This window comes from Alosa sapidissima, chromosome 17 (assembly GCF_018492685.1).
Source record: "Alosa sapidissima isolate fAloSap1 chromosome 17, fAloSap1.pri, whole genome shotgun sequence".
NCBI classification, from domain to species: Eukaryota; Metazoa; Chordata; class Actinopteri; order Clupeiformes; family Clupeidae; genus Alosa; species Alosa sapidissima.
Window position 1 is genome coordinate 13760268 of NC_055973.1, and position 24312 is coordinate 13784579.

Consider the following 24312-nt stretch of genomic DNA (forward strand, 5'->3'; position numbering starts at 1 on the left):
ACTGAGTACTTCACTTAAACTCAAGACAAGGCTTTGGTGAGGTAGGAGGAAAAGGAAAAGTTCCAAGTTAATGAGCAATCATTAGCCTGGTGTGTCGGACAAGGTGCCAGAGTCGATGTGAACTTTTGGTCACTCATTTGCCTAGCAACCAGAGAGAGCAAGGTCAGCTGATTCTGCGAAGAATTTGTCTGAAATGAATCAGGGGACCCTTGGAAACTTCTAGAGTCCCACAGAGTGCATGTTTGGGTTTCGCTCCCCACTGGTTTTAAATGGAGGATACCAGGTCTCTGATAATCTAATCATCAGACATGCTGGGACCATATGTGCAATTTGCTTAATGATTACAGCAGTGATTGAAGAGTCACTAAGGACTGCATGAGAACACAATAAGGTAAGCAAAAGTTCTTCAAATGATTTTGAACAACATTTCATTTAAAGGAACTGTCTGTGTGTGTACGTGTGGAGGGCTGTTTCTTTCTCTTCAAATCTTTGATTTGAGGTAGTTCTGTGAAGATCAAAAATCGAGGCTTCCTCTAAAGGAGACCTGTGGTACAGTTATGCTAATGGCTGTGACTTAAAGGCACAGCTCTGTTTGTATATGGTCAAATCATGGAACTGCTTTTAGATCAAGTCAAGTGATGTAATCCTGAGGGAGTCCCCTTACGTGTTCTTGGGCTCATTCTTTCTTTTGTGGAATTTTAATGAGTATAAGCATTTTCAAAGCCTTTACAGTCAATATTTATATTAAAATGACCTAAAATCGAATCATGACAAACAAGCTCTCCAACAGACAAACAGTTAAGCATCATTAGGCTTAACTGTTAAGTCACATCAAAAGTTTCAGTTATGATACATGCATGCATATCGCTTGCGCTTGATAGCAAAACTTTTTAATTGACATCACTAATAGACGTTCTTTTTTTTTCTCAATACAGTCAGTACATCTGTTTCAGTTGTTTGCCTTCACCACAGTTTTGTGTATGTCACTCAAAATCTCCATAGCAAATGCAGGGTGCCTGGCATGTCATAGTGACTCATGCAGCTCTGATGGCAAATCTGATTATTTGACTATGAGCCATGCCGATCTACAGAGGTCCAGTATTTGCTCTTATTTGGAGCTGTGTGGCTGGCCTGGTTGTTATGTGTTAAAGGCGTTCCTGAGGGGATGCGTCAGGTTTAGGCACAAGCATCTGAGAGAGGGCATAGCAGAGGAGAGAAGAGGATGAAAGGAGAGGGAGGAGAGGCAGAGAAAAGAGAGGAGGAGAGCCCAAACAATGAGGAGGAGAGTTGAGTCATAACTGACTGTTCCACTCAGAGCCCAGGGCGGAGTTCCCTCTGAAAGTGTGTGTCTGTGTGTTTGGATGAGAGAACACACTCTGAGACAACACACTTTCCCCTCTCTATCTCTTTCTCTCTCTCTGTCTGTGTGTGTGCTTGTGTGTTGCAATGAGAAGAGTGTGTTGTTTCTTGTCTCTGTCTCCCTCAGACTGTGTGTTTGTTGTGATGAGAACAGGATGTCTTGTCAGTTTGGGCTCAGTATGTGTGTGTCTGTGTGTGAGTGTATATGTGTGTGTGTGTGTGTGTGTGTGTGTGTGCTCCGATGCGAGGAGGGGTGGGGGAGGCAGTCTCATTAGTGAAGGCATGGAACTCCGCACACACACACACTCGCATACAAATCCCCCATGAAAAGCCTGTGTCTCCCTCTGCCACCGCACACCGAGCAGGTTGCCGAAAGGACGCACGCATGGAGAGCCGCACTCATTTGTTTAATTAAGGGGACGCAAGGTCCTCGCTGGTGACCCATCCTCAATGAGGACAGCCTCTCAAAGGCACCATTCAAAGGCCATTCAGAACCCACTGGAGGGACTAAAGTGGACTGAGTTCATCTAACCCCCCTGGCCGAATCTAAGCCCTGGACACACATGGCACAAGTTGAGCTAAAGGATGCTAAATGAAGATGTGTATGCGAGGATGCCATGTTGAGTTATTTGTATATGCTTGTTCACTGTGCGGTGTCAGTGTGTTTGTGTTGATCCGATGTGCAATGGTGGTGTCTCGCAGTAATCCTGCTAGACGGAGATGCCTGGTGACAATCAGCGCATCTGTTCGATGTTTTGCAATTATCCCCACTGCCTTGAGGTACCCAAAGGAACACCCGGATGCTGTCAATCAAAGGAATGTTTGCCACTGGCTCTCTACAGTATGTAGAAAAACAGAGAAACAAGAAAATCAGGCAGAGTATTTGAACAGACTTCAAACCTCCGCTCCTTGTAAACTTTTTACAACTCCTCTCCCAGGACTTTGCAGACACACACAAACACAAATTACTATCTTGTTTTGATTTCACTGTCAAATCGAGAGTTTGGAGAGATGGAACGATCAAACCAAACTTTGATGGAGAATCGCTGTTCTAACCACACGTGCGCCTATCAGCTGTACGCTGGTTTGCTGGTTCACTTGCTCTTGACCAGGAACCCTCTTATTTTGGGCCAAGAGCCTCTCACAGTGTGGTCCTTCATATGAGCTCTCCATCTGCTTGTGGATGGGAGTTTAATAATTGCCTCTCGCTCTCGAATGGCTCTTGCTAAGCCCTTGTGTGTGTGTGTGTGTGTGTGTGCACGCCGTTGGCTAAGCCCAGAGGGGAGCGATCACAGCCTCCAGGGACTGCAATCAGGAGTCAGCAGTGGTGGAGATTAAAGGCCAGAGTGAGCACACACACACACACATACACACACACACCGGGTCTATTAAGCCTGTCTATCAAACAGCAGAAGAAGGGCATAGGCCTACTGTACACATGAAAGAAAAATTGTCCAGATGGAATCATACAACATTTTTTTTGTTATTTTAAAGGATTTTGTGGCACTGTGGACTTACACAGACTCTATGTGGCTGCACTTCTCACTATTTGTGTCAACCTATTTTTAAGATATTGTGTGTACAGTGCGTTTGTGTATGTGTGAGTGTGTGTGTGTGTGTTTGTCTGTGTCTGAGTATGGAGGAAGTGAGAGAAATGAATGAGAGAGAAAGAGAGACAGAGAGAGAGAAGCATGCCATTGTAACAGTTGTAGGGAGTGGACACTCAGCTTACCACTTTACCTTTTCAGTGCGTAGAGCAGGTGTGTGAAGGTGTGCTTTCACCTGGGTGGGGACACTCAGAAAATAATTTCCTTGCTCAACCCAATCCACCCCACACACATTCAGACGGTCAACCAGAGAGAGAAACAGCCAGCTGAATGCTCATTTCCATATCACATACATACAGGCAGACAGTACACTCTGGATATAACCCACTGACACCTGGGACTCAGCTCAGCAGCTTTAAGGTAAGAGCCATGCAAACAGCCACTCCAGCTGACTGCACTCCCCCATGCAAATAAGCCAGCTGTATTTGGATAGTAAATTTCAAGGGTATGAAGTGTGAATGCCAGCTGAATCTTTCATTTTTATCTCTGTGCATATCGGGTTTCCAATTAACTCATGCATACAGACCACTAATATATGATGTTCAACTTATTGCATTATGTTAAACATTGGATAGACATTTTTATAAATAGACATTATAAATATGGGGATTGATATGTGGACATGGAAACTGATAATATGCTATGTGTTTAATGATACAGTGATACAGACTGATACTACTGCTGACTGAAATTATTTAGAATTTCTCTATAATGCTTATTTCTAACCTATCCTGTGAGCCGAAGTAAATAATATGTAAAATAGTGTCATGATTTTTTTTTAAGTGAACACTCTTTTGAATGTAGCATTGGCAGTTGGCAGTGCTGAATGTTTGTAGAGTATACCTGGTCCCTGGATAAAGAATGCAAATATGACATAACATGACTATGGAAACATAATACTGCACTATGCCTTATTGTTCAGAATCTCTTTTGCTAACAACCACAGCCCTGAGTGAGGGACAGGACACTTGCCACTAATTGAATGGTAAATGATGTACTGGCTGGGCCTGAAAGGCCCCATTAGAGCAGGTCTCACTGTGTGTATGAATAGTGAATGGCTTCCTAGGGTGTAGTAGAAGACCCATAACAGGCCATGAGCAGTGGCGAGCCAAGCCCAGAGCCGCATCATCCACTGGGCTATACTGACTCCAAGTCATGGGCACGTGGAGGGGGGAAAGCCTCCTTTGATACAAATATTGTACCAAATGTTTTCTTTATTTTATAATGGCATGTTACAAATACATATGTACTAATTGTACAAACAGTGCGTGCAGTTGATCAGGCATGCACAATGTTTATCGTTATGTTCTTCTCATGTATTCTGTGTATTTCCTCTTTAGTTAGTATTTCCTTATAGTAGTTTTATTATATATTGGCCCTGTGAGGCTGTCAGGTGCCTCGAGATATTGATATTGACCCATTTGGGGCCTTTTTTCAACTGTATCTCAATCATGGCGATACTCAGCATATCAAATTAGTCATTTGGAATGTAATTTTTCCAAATGTGGTTAAGGAAACATGAACCCTGCTTTTGAATTTGCATTGTAAAGCCATAGTAAATCCATTTCTCATACGTTTTTAGATTTTTCAAGACTCAACATCAAATAACTGCTAATTGGAGTCCTTTCTAAGTGTATTTGACTGACAAACAATTTGTAGTTGTAGAGGTAAGAAATCTGTAGCTAAAACATTAAGGGAAAAATCATGTGGGCAACTGAGCCCATTGTACATTGTACTTTGTAAGAATCAGGGGGAAAGTCGATGATAGTTAAAAAAAAAACCCTCCATCTAATAAATTCTGCTCGCCGTGATAATTAATGATCATTAATCATAAGGCTACAGCTCCACTGCACTCCTCCTCATGCCAGTGTAGTTGGTTGCAATCTTTCAGGAAAATATGCACCTCCTTAATCGTGCCACTTAAAACTTTGCTGGTGTGTCACGCTGTTTGTCTTTGTGTGTGTGTGTGTGTGTCCTTTCCTGAGTCAGTGCTTCTATCAGGGCTTGCCCCTCAAGTGGATGCCGCCATTCATGCCCGGGGTGGGTAATCGGGAGAATCAGGAGTATTCCCGGTGGGCCGCTTCACTTTTGGGCCGGTCGAGGAAAAAAAATGTTGACATTTGTCACGTTACAGTAGTCTAGTTAGTAGGCTATAGGCCTACACGTTCCGCATTCTGTGCATGACACCGTTGCCTCTGCATGGGTTGTAGCCTACCATGTGAGGGAGTTCTCCCCTCCCAAAAAGAGTTGGTTGGGTCCATATAGCCCGTCTTTTCGAAAAAGTTTTCTCAGGCGGGCCCGCCCTACAGTAGCCATAAGCGTCAGGAAGGATGGATGGTAGAAAGAGGCCAGGAGGGACTGAAACGGCCAGGTAGCAGGGTTTCCGTTGTCCGGTAATTACCGGACATTAGGCCGGAAAAAAAATGAAATGTCCGACCAAATTAAATCTCTCCGGTCAAATTGTCCGATTGAAATTGGCTAATAATCCCGCCCCCTAAACGCAATCTGAATTTGAGACTAAGCCTTAATATGTAAGCCTATATTATACGTCCTCTGGCTATGTTTTTAAATGAACAGGCTCTACCGTTTGAAAAGTAAGCTATTAAACACGCATAGCCTATGCTGCATTTCAAATAGGAGGCGCACGCTTAAAACGACCATGTTAAACAACGAACAAATGAGTGAGGCGGTTCAAACATGTCCAGGCCCAGGCAGACTAGCCTTAAAAGTTTTTTCAGAGGCCAGACGCGATGGATGATGATAAATTGGTAACGTCTGAAGCCTCAGCTGTCCGGTCAACTCCACCACCACCAGATAAAAACCAGAAGTGTCGGGCGTAGGCCTATCTGTCGGAAGACATTGGAAGTGGAGTTGCGGGGGGTGCGGCCGCTAATATTGGACGTTGTTGTCAAGCTATTCGTAAGCAACATATTAAATTACTTAAAATATAGCCTTTTGTACCCGATTCATAGACTTTGCAGTATGCAAATAACAAAACTGAAGCTTGATCTGTGTAGGCCTTTGCGCTAAAAATTGTAGTCTCTGAACAGCAGATCAACCAGTCGACCATTGAAAATGATGAGCCCTAAATTAGTGATGAGGAGGCCATGACTACATGGACAAGTAGAGAGGATAAATTAAAGTTATTTAATGTAAGAAAGAGCAATTATATGATAAACCTATATGCCTTGCTTGCTCAGAAGGGTGTAAAAGGAGTAGCCTAGGCTAAATCACCAAACAATATAGCCTACCCATGCAAAAAAGCATGTAGCCTAAACATTAGTTCAATATGCCTCTTTGTGGGACAGGCTACATTTCAAAGTCTTTCTTTCTTTCTTTCTTTCTGTTTTTGTTAACTTGTGGAATAGTGGAATATTTTTTGTTAACTTCTCAGTTGAAGTGAATTATTATATAACCTTTACACATTTGTCGAACCATACTAATAAAAGCTGCATTCATTTATCCAATTTCCACCACTATGGAAAAATTGGGCCGGTCTTGGGCCTGAAACTCCCGGGCTGAAAAGTGGCCCCACTCCGGCCCTGCCGCCATTGAAAAGGAATAAAAAAAAATAATTAAAAAAAACAGGTGATGGCATCCTGTTTGAGGGTCACTGTGTAAAAAATTGGCTGGATGGATTACTGCACGGGCCTACCGGGCCCAGGCCCAGGGGCCCAAGAGGTCAGGGGGCCCTGAAGCCCAAGGGCCCCCTGCATGGATTTGCATGGAATCATTGCCTCAATATCAACAAATCAGAATGTAGGCTATGAATCTGATTAAATTAAAGTATTGGCCATCCCCAAAATGCACCAGAATACAGGAAATCACATCAAACAAATTAAAAATGTTCTGGGGGAAGACCCCCAAACCCCCCCTCCCACATAAGCGACAATTAGTGGGGGGCCCTTAAAACATCTGGGCCCAGGGGCCCGAAAGTTCATAATCCGCCCATGCTTCCACTGTGTCCTTACGCCACCTACACCCACCTGTCAATCAGGTGCTGAGTGGCATCGCCATCTCCTAGCAACAGTTGGACTTGTGCTTAAAGGTCGGCTGCTCCTGGTGGGCTTTAATATTTAAAGTGGTGGTGGGGTAGATATTAAAGGTCACATGGCCTGAAATGGCCCTGCTGTGACAACATTCAAACATGCTCCGAGGATGCTGCGTCATTGGACACTTAGAGGAGACCTGAGACAGTGCAGGCTGCACGTTTACAGACACGCCCACTTCAGCCCTGCACAGCTTCCCCGTAGTTTTAGCTACACCTGGGAATAATCACTAACTAACCTCACCCTTTATATTCACTTGAAGCACCTCACACCAACGTGAGGTATTGTTGTTTGTGACTCTACTAAGCCTGTATAGCCTAGCCTACTGTTTGATTCTGAACTCTCGTTTTTGACCTGTTTGCCTGACCTTGGATTACTCTTTGGATTCTCCCTTGGATTGTTTATTGGACTTGTGACCTGCTACCTGAACTTTATTAAATTAACTTGCTCGCTGCATTTGAGTCTGAGGTTCATTCATTACAGTAACAAGGAACTATACCCAGTTCTCAAATGCCCACCCATTTCAGTGCTGGTGGTTGCATTCTTGTTGATGGCTGATGGATTGTGGTGTCAAAGATCCAAAAGATCCACCACTTCAACCCCCTCTGTTGGAGTCTTTAAAATGTATTAGATTCTAGATCTCTCTTTTTCTCAGATTGTATTTTCTGGACAAATCCACTAAGGATCCTGGATCGTGGCTCATCTGCTATTAAAATACTGTGTGGGTGTTCAGCCTTTATGGAACATCATACTTCAGTGTTATGCAACGCAAACTCTCAATTAAGCTCTCTCTTTGTAGTCCAGTGCTGTGCTTCTCAGTTGATGTATTCCAGCATTGTCAGTGTCCTGCACTGTGCTGCGTCCTCTGTGTTCATCCTGTCATTACTCGTAAGGTATCTCTTCCTGATCAGGACTCCAGTACCTTCAGGTTGAATAATGAAGCAGCCCTGGTTTCGTAAAAGTGTATATCTGCTGTGTTTGATCTCCTCGCGACCATCCGGCTACCCGGGCGCTATCAAAGGAAAGATGGAAGTGGGACGCTTTCCATCCTTAAAAAAAAGAACCTGCACTATGAATTTTGCATCACAAATATGACAATTAGGATATTAATGAACTTGGGCTGCTGGAGATGAGCCGCCGCCTGTTCCACAGCTCAGTGTGTGTCGTCATGTCGTCTTACGCTGTCAGCAAGAAGCTGATGACTGGGTCATCCTTAAGAATTTTTTAGAATTCACCTCTTGTGCCCTAGTTGTGTTCAAGGAGTTGACCAAAGTTGGATGTTGGAATCTTAAATATTTCAGAATATTGAACATAGAATTACAAATGTGGATATTGGGCTTTTATGAATATTGCAATCAATCTACCCATAATCATCTATTGGCTGTTTAATGAATTCAAGAACAAGAATCATTAGTTAACTGTCCTACATAATACTTTGAACTCATATCTTGAACTCATTCTTAGGGGAGAAAATGAACTGATGCTAAAATCTGTCAACTCAACAACCTTATTTTTTAACATTGTAACACATTTTAAGATAGATGTGTCATCAGTATTTTGTCATGACTGCATCACATGGCTTTATACTACAATGTGTGACAGCTTTATTAAAGCTGAAAACAACATATTAGCTGTCAACAATTGCATATTGATGTAACTCATAATATTTATGTCTGTATAATGTGATGTTTGAAAGCCAATTTGGATGGGTTGGTCAAGATAAACGTTTTGGTAACAATATATTCTAAAAACATATATACTTAAATAAATATTCTTATTTTGTAGTTACATATATATTATCAGGGTTGGGTCAGATTACTTTGAAATGTAATCAATTATTGACTACAGATTACATGGCAATTTTTGTAATCAGTAGGCCTAACGTAATCAGGTTACCCAAAACATGTAACATAATCTGATTACTTATAGGATTACTTTAATTTAGGATTTTAATTTTGATGCGATATTGCCAAGTGCTGAACGCAGTTTTCCGGACTGGAACCGGTCTATCAGTCAAAGTCGATGGCTCCTCCATCTTGGGTTTTGATTTGAACCTTTTTCGTTAAGAAACTACACAGGCAATTGGATGATATTGACATCTAGTGGACAAACAAATGGGCTGCTTGTCAAATTAAAACATTAGTTAGGCTATCATAAAAAAGTTGCATTGTTTGCAAAATAAAATGTAATTAAGTAATCCCCAACCATGTAAATATAATCTGATGACACATTTTTTTTTATTGTAATCTGGGCTGATTATAGTTACTTGATTTTTGTAATCTGATTATGTAATCCAGATTTCATGTAATCCATTACTATCCAACCCTGTATGTTATATACTGTATGTTATTGCAAACCATGAGTTAACATAGATTTTACCACCTGTTAGACTCTCTCAGGATGTCAGAAGAAACTACCGACGTGTTGACGAGCATCCAGAAGAAACCTGGACTGCAGATATGGACCATCAATGTAAGCAACCATGGACTGATTGCCAACTCAGTGTCTTTCTTTCTGCAGATGTGGTGTTCTCCCTTTCATCTCAAATCACCATCCCAGTCTTTTTTTTTTTCTTTTTTCTACACCTCTCTGTGCTTGTCTTCTTGTCTCTTCTCATTTCCTCTACTGCCCTCCCTCCTTCATTCTCCTGTCTGCTCATTTTACCTGCTCACGTCTCCACATTTCACCCTGTCTCCCCTTCTCCTCTTTTCCACTTTTCCCCTCTTCTAACATCTCTCCTCTTATCTGCACATTTTCTCCCCTTCCCTCTCTTAGCCTCGCCTCCCCTCATTTCTTCCCCTCCCCTGCCTCTCCTCTCTCCTCCGCTCTCCAATCTCTCTTCTTTCCATCTTTTCCATCTCTTTTCTCTGCTCCCCTACTTCCCTCCCCTCCCCCTCATAACGCCCTCTCCTCCATCTCATCTCTTTTTGTCCGTATTCCCCACAGTCACGATTAGTTTTTAAGGCTGCGTCGTCTTCACTTTGCAGAGCATGAAGATGGTTCCTGTGCCCGAGCAAGCCTATGGGAATTTCTTTGAGGGGGATTGCTACATTGTCCTTCATGTGAGTCCACAAGCACACAGCGCTGCCAAGCCGTTGGTGTGGTTTCAAAATGACACACACAAGCTTTTCCACACTACTGAGATGTGCAATCATAGACCCAGTTGTCATAACAACTTTGCCAAGGCTATTTGCAGAATTCCCTTTGACTCTGAAAACCCCTAGCCAGCAACACAAAGACCCCTCGGAGATAGCAGTGTGAATTGCCTTCCACTCATTGACCCTTTGCTGGTGTCCATTTGTAAATGGATCAGCTATTCAAACACTGTTCGGATCTTTGGATTCTACAAATTCACACTAACAGTGCACTGCAACATTAACCTTATATCTCATATCGTACAAACAATAGAACTTCAGCATGCTGTATTTGTGCCTGTACCTTATCTCTTTTAGCAGCTTCATAGTTTTGTTTTTGCTATTCTATTCTACTTCCATGTCCATGATTGTCTCACTGTTTGTTCAGGTGAGTCATAAATCCCCTCAGCGCACTGACATCCACTACTGGATTGGGAACTTGTCCTCCCAGGACGAGCAAGGAGCGGCCGCCATCTATGTCACCCAGCTGGACGAGTTTCTGGGGGGCAGCCCTGTCCAGCACAGGGAGGTGCAGGCCAACGAGTCGTCCAAGTTCAAGAGCTACTTCAAGAGCGGACTGATGTGAGTCCCACTGCCAAGCTGGTCGGAGCCCTCAGTGGCATTTCTGACCATTTTGGATTTGTCACCCTACCACCCAACTCTCCAAAAACAAATCTGTGAATGTTAAGCCCTACATTACCTTGAGATACCTTTTACTGAACAGTAGCCATGTTTTTTTTTCTTCTGTGGGTCCTGGGTTTCAGCTACAAGAAGGGTGGAGTGGCATCTGGGTTCCAGCATGTGGAGACCAATGCTTTCAACATCCTCAGACTGCTGCATATCAAAGGGACCAAACACATCATGGCCACTGAGGTAGTGACTAACGTACACCTACTCCCACATGTGCTCCATCCGTAGTCTACCACACTCTTAAAGTAATACAATCTAGAAATGACCCTTTTCACTAGTGATCAATGTACTGGGCATGTATTTAGCACTACGTGGGTACCCAGTGCATTGAGAACTGACAAAAGGGTCATGTTCCGGGTTGGAACAAAAGAACTAGATCAATACCAGGCATTCTGGGCGCATATCAGTATTGACAGAGATGCAATTCTGCCCATTAAAAGTCAGTATATTATCAAACAAGTTTGGAGTCGACATATGGTAAAAGAACTATATTGCATTGTTTTCATTCTGCCTTTTAGTCATTTCATTGGCTATCTGTACATGGGAAATTCCGCGCAAAACTGTCACGTCCATAACGCCAACTAAATACCATGGCACACATATCGCTTTTTTGATTGGTGTGTTTGCCCACATATCGCTTTTTTGATTGGTGTGTTTTGTTTTATTCTGTTGCAACATTTATTGGTTCCCTGGGTGTGTTGTTGCTTGCATTGTGGCACCAAAACAAGGACTTGGCCTCCATGTGTGTCACAGGAATTAAATGAAACAGGAAGAGAAAGACTGAATAAGATCCGAATAAAACAAATACAATCGTAATAAAAGGTCGGATTCATGTGCGCATAGCACATGCTGAGGATGAAATGAAGGAGATTGTCTCCATAGAACTGGACGTTTGACCACAAACTATCTCACCACTGGGCATCACTTCAGAGAAGGCCACAGTTTTTTATGAGCTCTGCTCCTCTGTTTATATGGAAGAAAGCCTGGAAAGAAATCTGCATTTCAAAACTGGTCTTTTAAAACTTCTCATTGTTTATCAGAGAGGATAAATGTTTGCTGTCATCCTGCCTGTGAGGAAGAGTGGAGTGAATCATTCTCTTGTAAATGTGTTGGTTTGGAGATTAATCACAGGCACCATTTAGCCCAAGTGGATCCTTCAAGTGAAACTCTTTTTCTTGTCTGTAATGATTATTATTGTGCAAACGGAGCTTGTTAATGTGGTGCCATCTGCTTCGTCTCAGGTGGACATGTCCTGGAACAGTTTTAACAAGGGCGACATATTCCTGCTGGATATGGGCAAAGTGATTGTGCAGTGGAACGGTCCCCAGAGCAACAGGAGAGAGAGACTCCAGGTATAAGGATGGGGGGGGGTATTTTTTTTTTACTTTTTGTTTACTGTGATGGGGGATTGTTTATTAGGAGAGTGCAGTTATTTGGGGCTGGTATATCATAGGCTTTCTGCTCCCCCCCTTCTTCTCTTCCTTCTTCATATCCTCTTCATTTCTTTTGTCCTCAACTATCCTCTTTTATCCCATCCTCTTCTCTTGTCTCCTCTCCACTCATCTCCTATTCTCTTCTCTTCATTTCTTTTGTCCTCAACTATCCTCTTTTATCCCATCCTCTTCTCTTGTCTCCTCTCCACTCATCTCCTATTCTCTTCTCTTCATTTCTTTTTTCTTTCTTCTCACTTCTCCTTTCTTCTCTCTTCCCTTCCCTTTTGCATCTTCTCCCTTCTCATCTACTCCTTTCTCCTCTTTTCTACTTTCCTCTCCTCTCCCCTCCTCTCCTCTCTCTTCTCATCTCCTCTCCCCTCCTCTCCTCTCCCCTCCTCTCCTCTCCTCTCCTCTCTCTTCTCATCTCCTTTTCTCTCCTTTCCTCTCTTTTCATCTTCTCTCTCTCCCCATCTCTCCCCCTCTCTCCCCCCTCTCCTCTCTTCTCCACTCCTCTCCTCTCCAGGCTGTTCTCCTGGCCCAGGACATCCGGGACAGGGAGCGAGGGGGTCGGGCTCAGATAGGCGTGGTGGAGGGGGCGCGTGAGGAAGACTCCCCTGAGCTGATGAAAGTCATGAAGGCTGTGCTCGGCCAGAGGTCTGGGGGGCTGAGAGACGCCACTCCTGACGACAGGCCAGACCTCAACCAGATGGCCAGCATCAGACTCTACAGGTCTGTGCCATCTCTCTCTCGCTCTATTCATTAATTTCATCCACCTGTAATGTCAACTGAAAAGATTTTTTCTTTTCCAGTAAAGCTTTTATGTGTGTATGAGTAAAACAAAAACAGTATAAACAGTGATGTAACAAACAGTGGAATAATTTAAAACAACCTCATAACAAATCACCTTCTCATAAATCTACTGTAAATTGTTTTCATTCATGTTATAGAACAATTCTAAAGCAGGGACACCAGAAAAAATTCTTAAACTAGGACATGGAATTACATTTGCGGAAAGAAATGCTGCACGTGCACATATACGTGTACCACATTGGTGCATGTACGTGGAAAGACCGTGTTCTGTGCCATGGGCTCTTTATTTCCTGTGTCTTATTTTCCACTGTGGTGGCAGACTGTAGTTTACTGTAACACTGATCTGTATTGAGTTGAGACATGGGCTAATTAGTTTAATCAATTTCAGTTTAGCATGACTGGAATGAATACTGTAACTTTATTAAGTGTGTTTGGTAGGTACCCATAAATTATGTCTGCAAATCAAATGTGTGTGTGTGTGCTTGTCCCTGTCTGTGTATATGTGTGCATTTTTGGGCCAATGAACTCACCATGGAGACACCACTAACTATCTGTACTTACTGTATTTGTGTGTGTGTGTGTGTGTGTGTGTGTGTGTGTGTGTGTGTGTGTGTGTGTGTATGTGTGTGTGTGTGTGTGTGTGTGTGTGTGTGTGTGCTGACAGTGTTTCAGATGCAAGTGGGAACCTTATGGTGCAGGAGGTGGCCAGTCAGCCACTGACCCAGGATCTGTTACGTTCCACTGTGAGCCACTTTTATTATTCATTCTTCAACCACTGCCCATCAAAATACTACATAGAATATACTGAACAGGATATAATAAAAAAAATAAATGTAAATATTTTTGAATGTCATGCTCTGTGTATTCACATCTCTCACTGACATTCTCTGCCTGTCTCCCTTCTGCCCCCCCCCCCCCACACACCCATCCCTCTCATCCTGTCATTCTTTCATTCCCTCTTTCTCCGTCTCTTTCAGGACTGCTACATAGTGGACCAGGGGGGCAGGCAAGTGTTTGTATGGAAGGGAAAGCATGCGTCTAAAGAGGAACGCCGTGCTGCGCTCTCCAGGGCTGTGGTAAGATCTGTTCACTCAAAGCCCTCCTCTCTCAAACACATTCATCTCATAAAAGACGACTCAATTTGACCAGAAACTGTTCACTGGTTCTGAAGAAATTTGCACATTTGCATTAGTATACAATGTTGTTTCTTCCCAATGAGATGATCATCTTCATCATCCCCCTCCTCTAGGGATTCATCAAGGCTAAAAACTACCCGTCCAGTACTGGTGTGGAGGTGATGGGCGATGGAGGGGAGTCGGCCATGTTCAAGCATCTCTTCAAGGCCTGGACTGAGGAGGGCCAGACGCAGGGTCTGGGGAGAACCTACTCCATGGGCAAGATAGGTAGGCTATAGACCCTTTCAACAAGATAAACAAAAACAATGCTTGAACGTTCTATTTTGTTCCCAATCTACTTCCGCATATGGAATGTTAAAACGGAAGCCTTGTGGGAACAACTATGATGCTGATAATGGAACTCTCTTGAAACAGTTAATAGTCACCCTCAGCCGCCATGTTGCACTACCCTGGTTCCAAGAGATGAAAGTGCGGCCAAAAAACTTCTATACTTTCTATACATTATTTGTATTATGTAAATTGTTTCTCAGTATAATTATTTGAACTTTTTCCACATTTGTGTGAACTGAATGGATTGAATGTATATTCTGGGGTGTAGCTAAGGTGGACCAAGTGACGTTTGATGTGATGGAGCTTCATGCCCGCCCTGAAATCGCAGCACAGGAGCGCATGGTAGACGATGCCTCAGGAGATGTGAAAGTAAGAGGTGCACACACCTTAGAACACACACACACACACACACACACACACACACACACACACACACACACACACACACACACACACACACACACACACACACACATGCATGAGAAACAAAGAAGTACACTCTCCCCCTTTTATTTTCTCTCATTACAAGCTCTCTCACAATCTCCTCTTTTATTAACTCGTCTCGTAGTACCTGTTTCCCCTCCCTTTAGCTCATAGTTTGAGCATTGCAAATGTTACCACACCCAAAACATAAACACAGTAGTAACAGTTGGCGATGAATACAATGCCCTTTGTTGAATAATCACTCTCTCTCTTTAATCGCCCAGATCTGGCGCGTCGAGAATGGGGAACTTCAGGAACTTCACCCCAGCTCTTTCGGGCAGTTCTATGGAGGAGACTGCTACCTGGTGCTGTACACCTACATGAGGGCTAACAAACCACAGTACATCCTCTACATGTGGCTGGTAGGCGCCATAGAAAAGTTACCACACACTAACACAGTGGGCCTTATGTTAAATGGCAGGCAAAGTGCAGAGCCTGTCAACAAGCAAAGTTCTGGTGCATGAACTATCAATACTGCGTTGCATACAGTATACTAATTAATGTGGCTGATGTTTTTATCCAAAGGGACATATATGCCCATTATTCTCCCCAGAGCAACTTGAGGTGAAGTGTCTTGCTCAAGGGCACAACGGTGACAGTGGGGTTCCTTAGCCACTACTCCACCACTGCCCTGTATTGCATGTAGTTTGCCTAGTTATACATTTTGCTCTAGTTAGGCTTAAGACATCACTCAAATTAGGGCAGAGTGACTGACTCATTGTGCCATAAAAAATGCTTTAAAATTATGCTCCTGGTTTAGCTTTAGTACCAAAACAAAAATAATTGGATGAAATTTGATGAACATACTAAAAATGTGGGCACCCATATGACCATAGAGGGTTCAATGGGAATGGGGGTACAAACTGCCCAGATTACTGTATAGCCCTGCAGATGCTCATGACTGACATTGAGCTCTGACATGCCTGACTGACATGAATCATGGGATACAAACAGGGACGCCACGCCACCCAAGATGAGATCACGGCTTGTGCCTATCAGGCCGTTGCCGTGGACAACAATTACAATGGAGCTCCCGTTCAGGTCAGAGTGACCATGGGCAAGGAGCCACGCCATTTTCTGGCCATTTTCAAGGGCAAGCTCATCATTTTTGAGGTAACGTTGAGGTCTCTTCTCATCTCTCTCTCCCTCTCTCTCTCTCTCTCTCTGTGTCTGTATCTAATGACCATCCCCCATGTTGAGTGGCAATAATTGTGTTTGAATCTGAATCTGTTTTCTGTCTGGCTCTATAAAATTAGACTTGTATCTCTCTGCTATAAGTATCCAGTTACTCGTCCATTGGCAAATTATAAGTGTTTTCATGTTACTTACATTGATGTTTACAGTTTTTATATTGTGATTTTATAACATTTAGAGCTTTTCCCTGTGATATCACAACTGACAATAAATGATAAATTATCACAACTAATGATAACTGATAAATTATGTATAGTTTCTACACTTTACAGTAGTCTGGACCTATTACACAGTAATAAGTCCATAATGTCTAATGGTGTGACTGTTTGTCTTGCCCACAGGGTGGCACAGGTAAGCCAGGGGTGGTGAGCCCCTCCACTGATGCCAGGCTCTTCCAGGTAAAGGGTACACATGAGCTCAACACCAAGGCGACAGAGGTGCCCGCTCGTGCGTCCTCCCTCAACAGCAACGACGTGTTTCTCCTGAAGAGTGACCGCATGCTGTACCTGTGGTATGGCAAGGCAAGTCCCCACACACATCTATTCATTCAGTAGCAGTTCGTAAGTGTTTTGTACAGTGACAGTGCTTGTAAGGGGATAATAAATGTGTGTATTTATGAATGGGTATAGTTTTAGTTGCATGTGTGTATGTGTATTTCATTGTGTGTGTGTGTGTGTATGTGCGTGCGTGCGTGCGTGCGTGTGTGTGTGTGTGTGTGTATTTGTGTCTCCACAGGGATGCAGTGGGGATGAGAGGGAGATGGGGAAGTATGTGGGTGGCGTTCTGTCCAAGCAGGATAAGGAGGTGGTGATGGAGGACCAGGAACCGGCTCAGTTCTGGGTGGCCCTTGGAGGCAAGGCTCCCTACGCCAACGACAAGAGGTACACACCACACCACACAGGTGGAGGTGTGAGATGGAGGAGGTGGTGGAGGTGGTCCAGCAGTTAGCATTGCCACAAGGCGATCTGGTGACCTGGGTTCTGTTTCTAGTTAATGCATACACTGTATATTGCTGTGGATAAAAGCATTTGCTTCAGTGGTCTTTACCTTGTTGTTGTATGGATAAAGCATTAACCACGGTAACTGTGTCTATGCATCTAACAGACCTAAAATACAAGAAAGCAATATCAAACTGAATTTTGACGCAGAACACCCATGTCATCCTACTCTCTTATTTTAAGAGCAGAGTGCAACTTAAAACATGGCATCAATTTGTCAGCACAACAACTGCTGCCCAAATAAGGGCAATGTACCACAACGCAGTGTGCGAGTGTACAGAATGCCTCCCCTGCAGTCGTCATGGGCAACAGTAGAGGAGCACAACAACACAAAGGCGAACCATTGCATCAGTGTCTTAATCGTGTCAGCTTGAGAAGTTATTTAGTTCCTACGAGGCTCTGAGCAATTTAAATCCCAGCGGGCGGATGGGTCCCACCTAGCCGTTTGACAGGTTTAGAAAGCTCTGTGAGTCACGGCATTATTTACACCATGCCAGTACACAGAGGCAATTACTGCCATGTTTGCTGTTATTGTGTGTTTAATTGTGTGGGTCCCCAAGGCAAGTCCATCAATCACACCTTCCTCTGCGTCTGATTGGGCGGTTAGGTTCGAGAAGGAGGAGCCTCCCCACAGCCCTCGGCTGTTTGAGTGCTCAAATCAGACGGGCCGGTTTGTCATGACGGAGGTGCAGGACTTTGCTCAAGATGACCTTGATGAGGACGACGTCATGCTGCTGGATACCTGGGAGGAGGTGAGGGCATGGACACCATATTGTCATCAAATCACTCACCTTAGGGCATGACCAGATGGACATCTTAATCAGTTACCATTGTTTGCCATGCAGTTGATGATACAGAAAACAATTGATTGGAAAGGCATGAGGTGGCAGGTTGTATGTTATTGTTAGAACATTTGTTACTTTCCAACAGGCTGTGCTGGAATGCAAGTGGATTTGTTTCTGGATTTATTGCATTGTTCACCACAGAACTTCTGTCACATGATGTCTCACAAACCTGATTCAAATATAAAGAATGACTTTGTTAATATGAAAATGTACCATGATGAGCTCTCATTCCTCCCTAAATTTGATGATAAATGTATATTTTCCATTATAAGATAGCTTAATGTAAACTTTTGCATTAGAAATAGAGTCAGTGCAAATTCATATAACATCTCCTGTTTGTACCACCACACAAGTCAAGTCAAGTCAAGTCGGCTTTTATTGTCAATTTCTTTACATGCACTGGTCATACAAAGAATTGAAATTTCGTTTCTTACTTTCCCATGCAGACATAGACATGCTTTAAATACAGACATAGACATACTATGGACATAGCCATAGACAATAAACATTAAATTAAAGTGCAAGACTGAAATATAGAACATGTATGTATCAAAATAGAAATATAGGACATATATATATATATAAAAAAAATAGAGGTAGTTGTGTTGTATATTTCTATAGTCTTAACAGTTACATGAAGTTTAAACTTGTGCTTGTGTGACCTGTATATTTACATTGATATGCAGTATGTAGTAATTCAAGTATATCAGGCTTGATGTGAAGCAGCAACACGTTTGGCTGCGCAGTCACAGTGCAGTTCCACATGGCGGTGTTGGGGGGGGGGGGGGGGGGGGTTTGGTAGACAGGATCCTAGTTTCCTAGGTTCCTGGTTGGCTGGTGGGTGGGGGGGGCTGTCAGTGATGGGAGAGTGGGTAGAGTGTTCAGCATCCTGATTGCTTGGTGGATGAAGCTACTTGCCAGTCTGGTGGTGCGGGAGCGGAGGCTCCTGTACCGCTTTCCAGAGGGCAGGAGGCTGAACAGTTCGTGTGCAGGGTGGGTTGTATCCTTGACAATCATTAGTGCTTTGCGGGTGAGGCGGGTGGTGTAAATGTCCTGCAGGGAGGGGAGTGGTGCTCCAATGATCCTCTTAGCTGTGTTAACAGTGCACTGGAGGGTCTTCCTGTTCTGATCTGTGCAGCTTCCGCCCCACACTGTGATGCTGCTGGAGACGATGCTCTCGATGGTCCCTCTGTAGAATGTAGTCATGACAGGAGGCGTGGCACTTGCCTTCTTCAATTTGCGCAAGAAGTAGAGGCGCTGCTGGGCTTTCTTCGCCAGTGATGCTGTGTTGGTGGTCCAGGAGAGGTCGTCGCTGATGTGCACCCCCAGAAATTTTGTGCTGCTCACTCTCTCCACAGCATCTCCGTCGATGGACAGTGGTGGCAGTTGTTTGTGGCCTCTCTGAAAGTTGACAACAATCTCCTTGGTCTTGCTGACATTTAGCAGGAGGTTGTTGTCTTTGCACCATTTAGCCAGCAGGTCTACTTCTTCTCTGTAGTGAGCCTCATCGCCCTTAGTGATGAGGCCCACCAGTGTTGTGTCGTCCGCAAACTTCACCAGATGGTTGGAGCTGTGAGTGGTTGTACAGTCATGTGTTAGCAGTGTGAAGAGCAGGGGGCTGAGCACACACCCTTGAGGGGCCCCCGTGCTCAGGGTCAGAGTGCTTGAGGTGTTGTCCCCGACACGTACTGCTTGTGGTCTCTGCAACAGGAAATCCAGCAGCCAGTTGCAGAGGGAGGTACTGAATCCTAGCTTGTCCAGTTTGCTGATGAGTTGTTGTGGTATTATGGTATTGAATGCTGAACTGAAGTCTATGAACAGCATTCTCACATATGAGTCTTTATTGTCTAAGTGGGTGAGGGCTGGATGGAGGGCAGAGCAGATTGCATCCTCCGTGGATCGTTTGGCTCGGTATGCAAACTGGAAGGGGTCCAGGGTGGGGGGTAGGGTGGCTTTGATGTGTGACATGACTAGCCGTTCGAAGCACTTCATGATTATGGGCGTGAGTGCTACAGGACGGTAGTCATTGAAGCATGATGGTGATGATTTCTTTGGCACGGGTATGATGGTGGCAGTTTTGAAAAGTGATGGGATGACTGCTTGCTCCAGAGAGGTGTTGAAAATGTCTGTAAAAACATCCTTCAGCTCTTCTGCACAGTCCTTCAACACTCGTCCTGGTATGTTGTCTGGGCCTGCTGCTTTGCGTGGGTTAATGGTGGCTAGTGTCCTCTTCACGCTGGCAGAGGACAGGTACAGGGGTTGGTCGTGGGGGGGAGGTGGGGTTTTCTGTGGGTGAGTGTCATTTTGTGCTTCAAAACGGGCGAAAAAACTGTTCAGGTCATTTAGCAGAGAGGTGTTGTTCTCACAGCTCCGTGGCGCAGGCTTGTAGTCAGTGATGGCCTGTATGCCCTGCCATAGGCTCTGTGCATCTCTGCTGTCTTTGAAGTGTGTTGTTATTTTGTCTGTGTAATCCTTTTTTGCCTTCCTGATGCCCTGGGACAGGTTAGCCCTCGCTGTTCTTAGGCCAGCTACATCTCCAGCTCTGAAGGCTTTGTCTCTGGCCCTCAGCAGTCTGTGGACGTCTCCTGTCAGCCATGGCTTCTGGTTGGCCCGAGTGGTGATGTGTTTTATTTCTGTAACATCATCGATGCATTTGGTGATGTAGGAGGTCACAGTGTCTGTGTATTCCTCAATGTCAATGTGGTTGTTGTGGGTGGCAGCTGTTTTGAAGATATCCCAGTCTGTTGTTTCAAAGCAGTCCTGAAGTTGTGAGACGGCCCCCTCCGGCCACATTCTCACCTCCTTCAGAACCGGTTTGGTGACTTTTGCTCTTTGTCTGTATCGGGGCATTAGTAGGATGCTAATGTGGTCTGATTGCCCGATATGGGGGAGGGGTTTGGCTTTGTAGGCTTCTTTCTGTGGGGTGTAAACAAGGTCCAGGGTGTTTTGTCCTCTTGTTGGGAAGTTTACATGTTGGTGAAATTTTGGTAGTACAGTTTTGAGATTGGCGTGATTGAAGTCTCCAGCGATGATTGTGAAGGCATCCGGGTGTTCACTTTGTTGTTCACTGACGGCCCGATACAGCTCATTCAGTGCCATGCTCCTGTCACTGTTTTTGTTGCTGGGGGGGATGTACACCGCGACCAGCAGAATCGCGGTGAATTCCCTGGGGAGGTAGAAGGGTCGGCACTTAATAATCATAAACTCCGCCAGTGGAGAGCAGTGTCTGTGTACTACCGTAGCGTCTCGGCACCAAGCATCATGTGTGTAAACACAAACTCCTCCACCACGTCTTTACCACACATCATATCTCCCAGTTGTTTGCACCATTATGGTGGCCTATCATGATTGACAGACCAAAAGTTACCTGGCTTGTCCATGTCTATTTGGCTCAGTCTAGGACTGGTCAAGATAGTGATAATGAATGACACTGTACATCTGTTCTCTGTGTCTTCTTCCTAGATCTTCTTGTGGATTGGCAGCTCGGCTAACCAATACGAAACTGAGCAGGCTTGCAACAGGGCGCTCGAGTACCTGAGGACACACCCAGCTGGGCGGGACCCTGAGACGCCAATCATCTCAGTCAAGCAGGGTTATGAACCTCTGACCTTCACTGGCTGGTTCAATGCTTGGGACCCCCATAAGTGGAGTGTTAGTATCTCTTGCAATTGTCAATTCAATCCACCAGGGGGTGGTAGAGACTTTCAAAACTCCACTCTACAGCACTCTAAGAATCTGATCGATACCTCAAATATTTTTGCTGAAAGGTTTTTTTATGTATAATATTTATTGCGCAGAGTGTAAATCTGTGTTTATAAGTTCTGTTTTTCTGGAGTTTCTTTAAACTCAGCCTTCATGGTGTCATCATTAAAATAAAGAAGGCTAGGACCACTAACGCTGTTGATAAGGCATTGACTGATGCAGTGTAAGTACAGCTGAATGATGAAAGTGTCCAGGAGTGTTAAGAGATGTCCTCTCTCCGCAGGGAGGCCTGTCCTATGAAGACATGAAGAGAAAGCTGGGCGATGTGGCCTCCCTATCCCAGATCACTGTGGTAAGGCCTCCACTGACAACTGAAGGGCACTGTGACACACACAATGTCACATAAATAGTACTACTACTTGTGGTAGATTCTTCATTTTTAGTAGTTAGTAGGAGTGGTATTGACATCAGCAGGCAAACTCATTGTGGGGAAAGGATACATTTTCACTGGTGATACTTGCTCTTATATCATTCTAATGGAGTCTGCAGGGGTTTTATTGTATTGTGAGGATGAGACAGTGCAGTTAATTAGGATGAATCACAGGTCCTCTGTCAGTTCCTGGTGGATTTCTCTAACTTTCCACTGCATTAGGATTACGTTAATATATAAATCTAATTACGGTAAGACAAGGGCTGGATATATTCTTAATAAATAGGGTTCAACACCAATAGCATAGCTGAAATAAATTCAACTTAATCCAGTTTGATTTCAATTGTTTTGACAGTATTTTTCTTTCAAAGTATAGCTCTTTCTTTATCTATGTACAGTATGTATGTTTCTATGCATCTCTCTATCTATCTATCTATCTATCTATCTATCTACAGTATCTATCTATCTATCTGTCTGTCTGTCTGTCTGTCTGTCTGTCTCACTCTTGCTACCCACCTTATCATATGATTTTTTAGATCATGTTGATCACAGTTCTCTTGTCTGTTGCTATAGAACCTGAACAACGCCAGTCTGAACAAGAGATCTGAGGGTGGCGGGGGCAAATACAGTGCTCCAGGGGGCCCAGTCAGTGGCAGCCCTCCTCCTGCCTACAAGCCCCAAGGGTCACGGGGCCCATCTTACAGTGCCAGCGCTCACATCTCCATCAGTAGCTCTAACAACGGCTCCAACAGCAGGAACTCTGGGAGATGGAGTCCTGACCAGATCCTGAACAAAGCCCCAAATGAGCTGCCCACAGGCGTTGACCCCAGTAGGAGAGAGGTGAGTGCCAAATGTCGACGTGCGATTTATACGGACCATGTTAACCACTCTGAATCTAAACTTCAGTTTTTTTGGTTGATCACATTCATTTGCTACCACTGGTTTTGTGTGTTAGGGATACAGATTTTTTGTAGATTTTTATTTAAAAAAAATAAAAAATAAATAAAAACATTTCTGATGTGCCTCTCCCACCCTTCATCTCTAATAAATGTTCTACTCTTTTGTCTTTCTCTTGCACTATTATTTCACTCCATTCTTCAGGACTACCTATCGGACGCCGATTTTGAGGGTCTTCTGGGCTGCACTAAGGGTGACTTCCAGCGCTTGCCCAGATGGCGACAGAACGATCTCAAAAAGAAGGCGGGGCTCTTTTGAGCATAGCTCAATCTTCTTAAAAGGGCACATTAGATAAGATAATACTTTTATTTATGTTTGTTGTATGTTGCTTGGAATTGAATCTTCCGAATTGAGAGTCACTGTTTGACAGATACCACAAATCACATTATTTATCTCAAAAAGGGCAGTTTTTATCTTTACTGATTTACTGTAACATACACAACTCACTATTTGTACTGCGTATCTTAGACTGCCATTCATAGACTAGTATAGTTGAGATTTGCACCACAACGGAAATATTCAGTTTAATCGCATTGTGCTGCTTTGTTTCAGACTCACTGTCCTAGTGGTTATTATTAGTCAAGTATTTTGAATCTCATATCATTAACTACATAAATCTACTACTTTATTATATGAATTATATATACAAGCCTTACATTGTTATTGCTGACTGTTGTGCCCAAATTAGAGTTGTTGTATTCCATTTAAGATTGTTTAAGAAATAAAATTTGTTTAGGCATGCAATCTTTCTTTTTGCTTGGATGAGATAAGAGAAATGTTTTCAAAATGTTAACAGTTTATTTAATGCATTTGCAACTTAATGATAATGTTCACTAGCAAAAGATGACTACTCTAAAAGACTAATGTTGATAACATTACAAAGACTTGATAAAACAACATTACACTTTAATATTTCTAAATATATTTTGAAATTATATTTTGAAATATGTTATTAAAAGAACAATGATATGTACTTAGATTCAGACATCATCACTTGTATAACATTGACATCAAGCAGGGTTAATGATCTGACATGTAAGAAACAGACTTGTTCAAAACTGCTGTAAATTAATAATGTGGTTTCAACAATTTTATGTCTTTGTCTCTGGCTGTAGCCTTCCGTCGCTGTCAAAAACTCTAAGAACTTTGTAGAAC

General features: G+C 43.6%; 1 protein-coding gene across 2 annotated transcripts; it reads left to right on the forward strand.

Annotated features, from left to right (window-relative positions):
• Positions 1 to 214: 214 nt before the first annotated feature.
• On the forward strand, positions 215 to 24066 carry vill (villin-like). Of its 2 annotated transcripts, none has more exons than XM_042067528.1 (20): positions 215 to 391; positions 9405 to 9487; positions 10003 to 10077; positions 10538 to 10731; positions 10914 to 11022; positions 12081 to 12191; positions 12796 to 13001; positions 13747 to 13825; positions 14060 to 14158; positions 14332 to 14485; positions 14817 to 14917; positions 15256 to 15393; positions 15986 to 16144; positions 16567 to 16746; positions 16961 to 17106; positions 17831 to 17975; positions 21531 to 21719; positions 22054 to 22122; positions 22774 to 23040; positions 23302 to 24066. In XM_042067528.1, exons 2-20 carry the CDS (start codon positions 9416 to 9418, stop codon positions 23413 to 23415), a joined length of 2607 nt encoding a protein of 868 aa, XP_041923462.1. In that variant the 5' UTR covers positions 215 to 391; positions 9405 to 9415; the 3' UTR covers positions 23416 to 24066. The 2 variants fall into 2 exon arrangements, with proteins under 2 accessions (XP_041923462.1, XP_041923463.1); XM_042067529.1 differs by lacking the exon at positions 215 to 391 and adding an exon at positions 3214 to 3326.
• Positions 24067 to 24312: the final 246 nt, after the last annotated feature.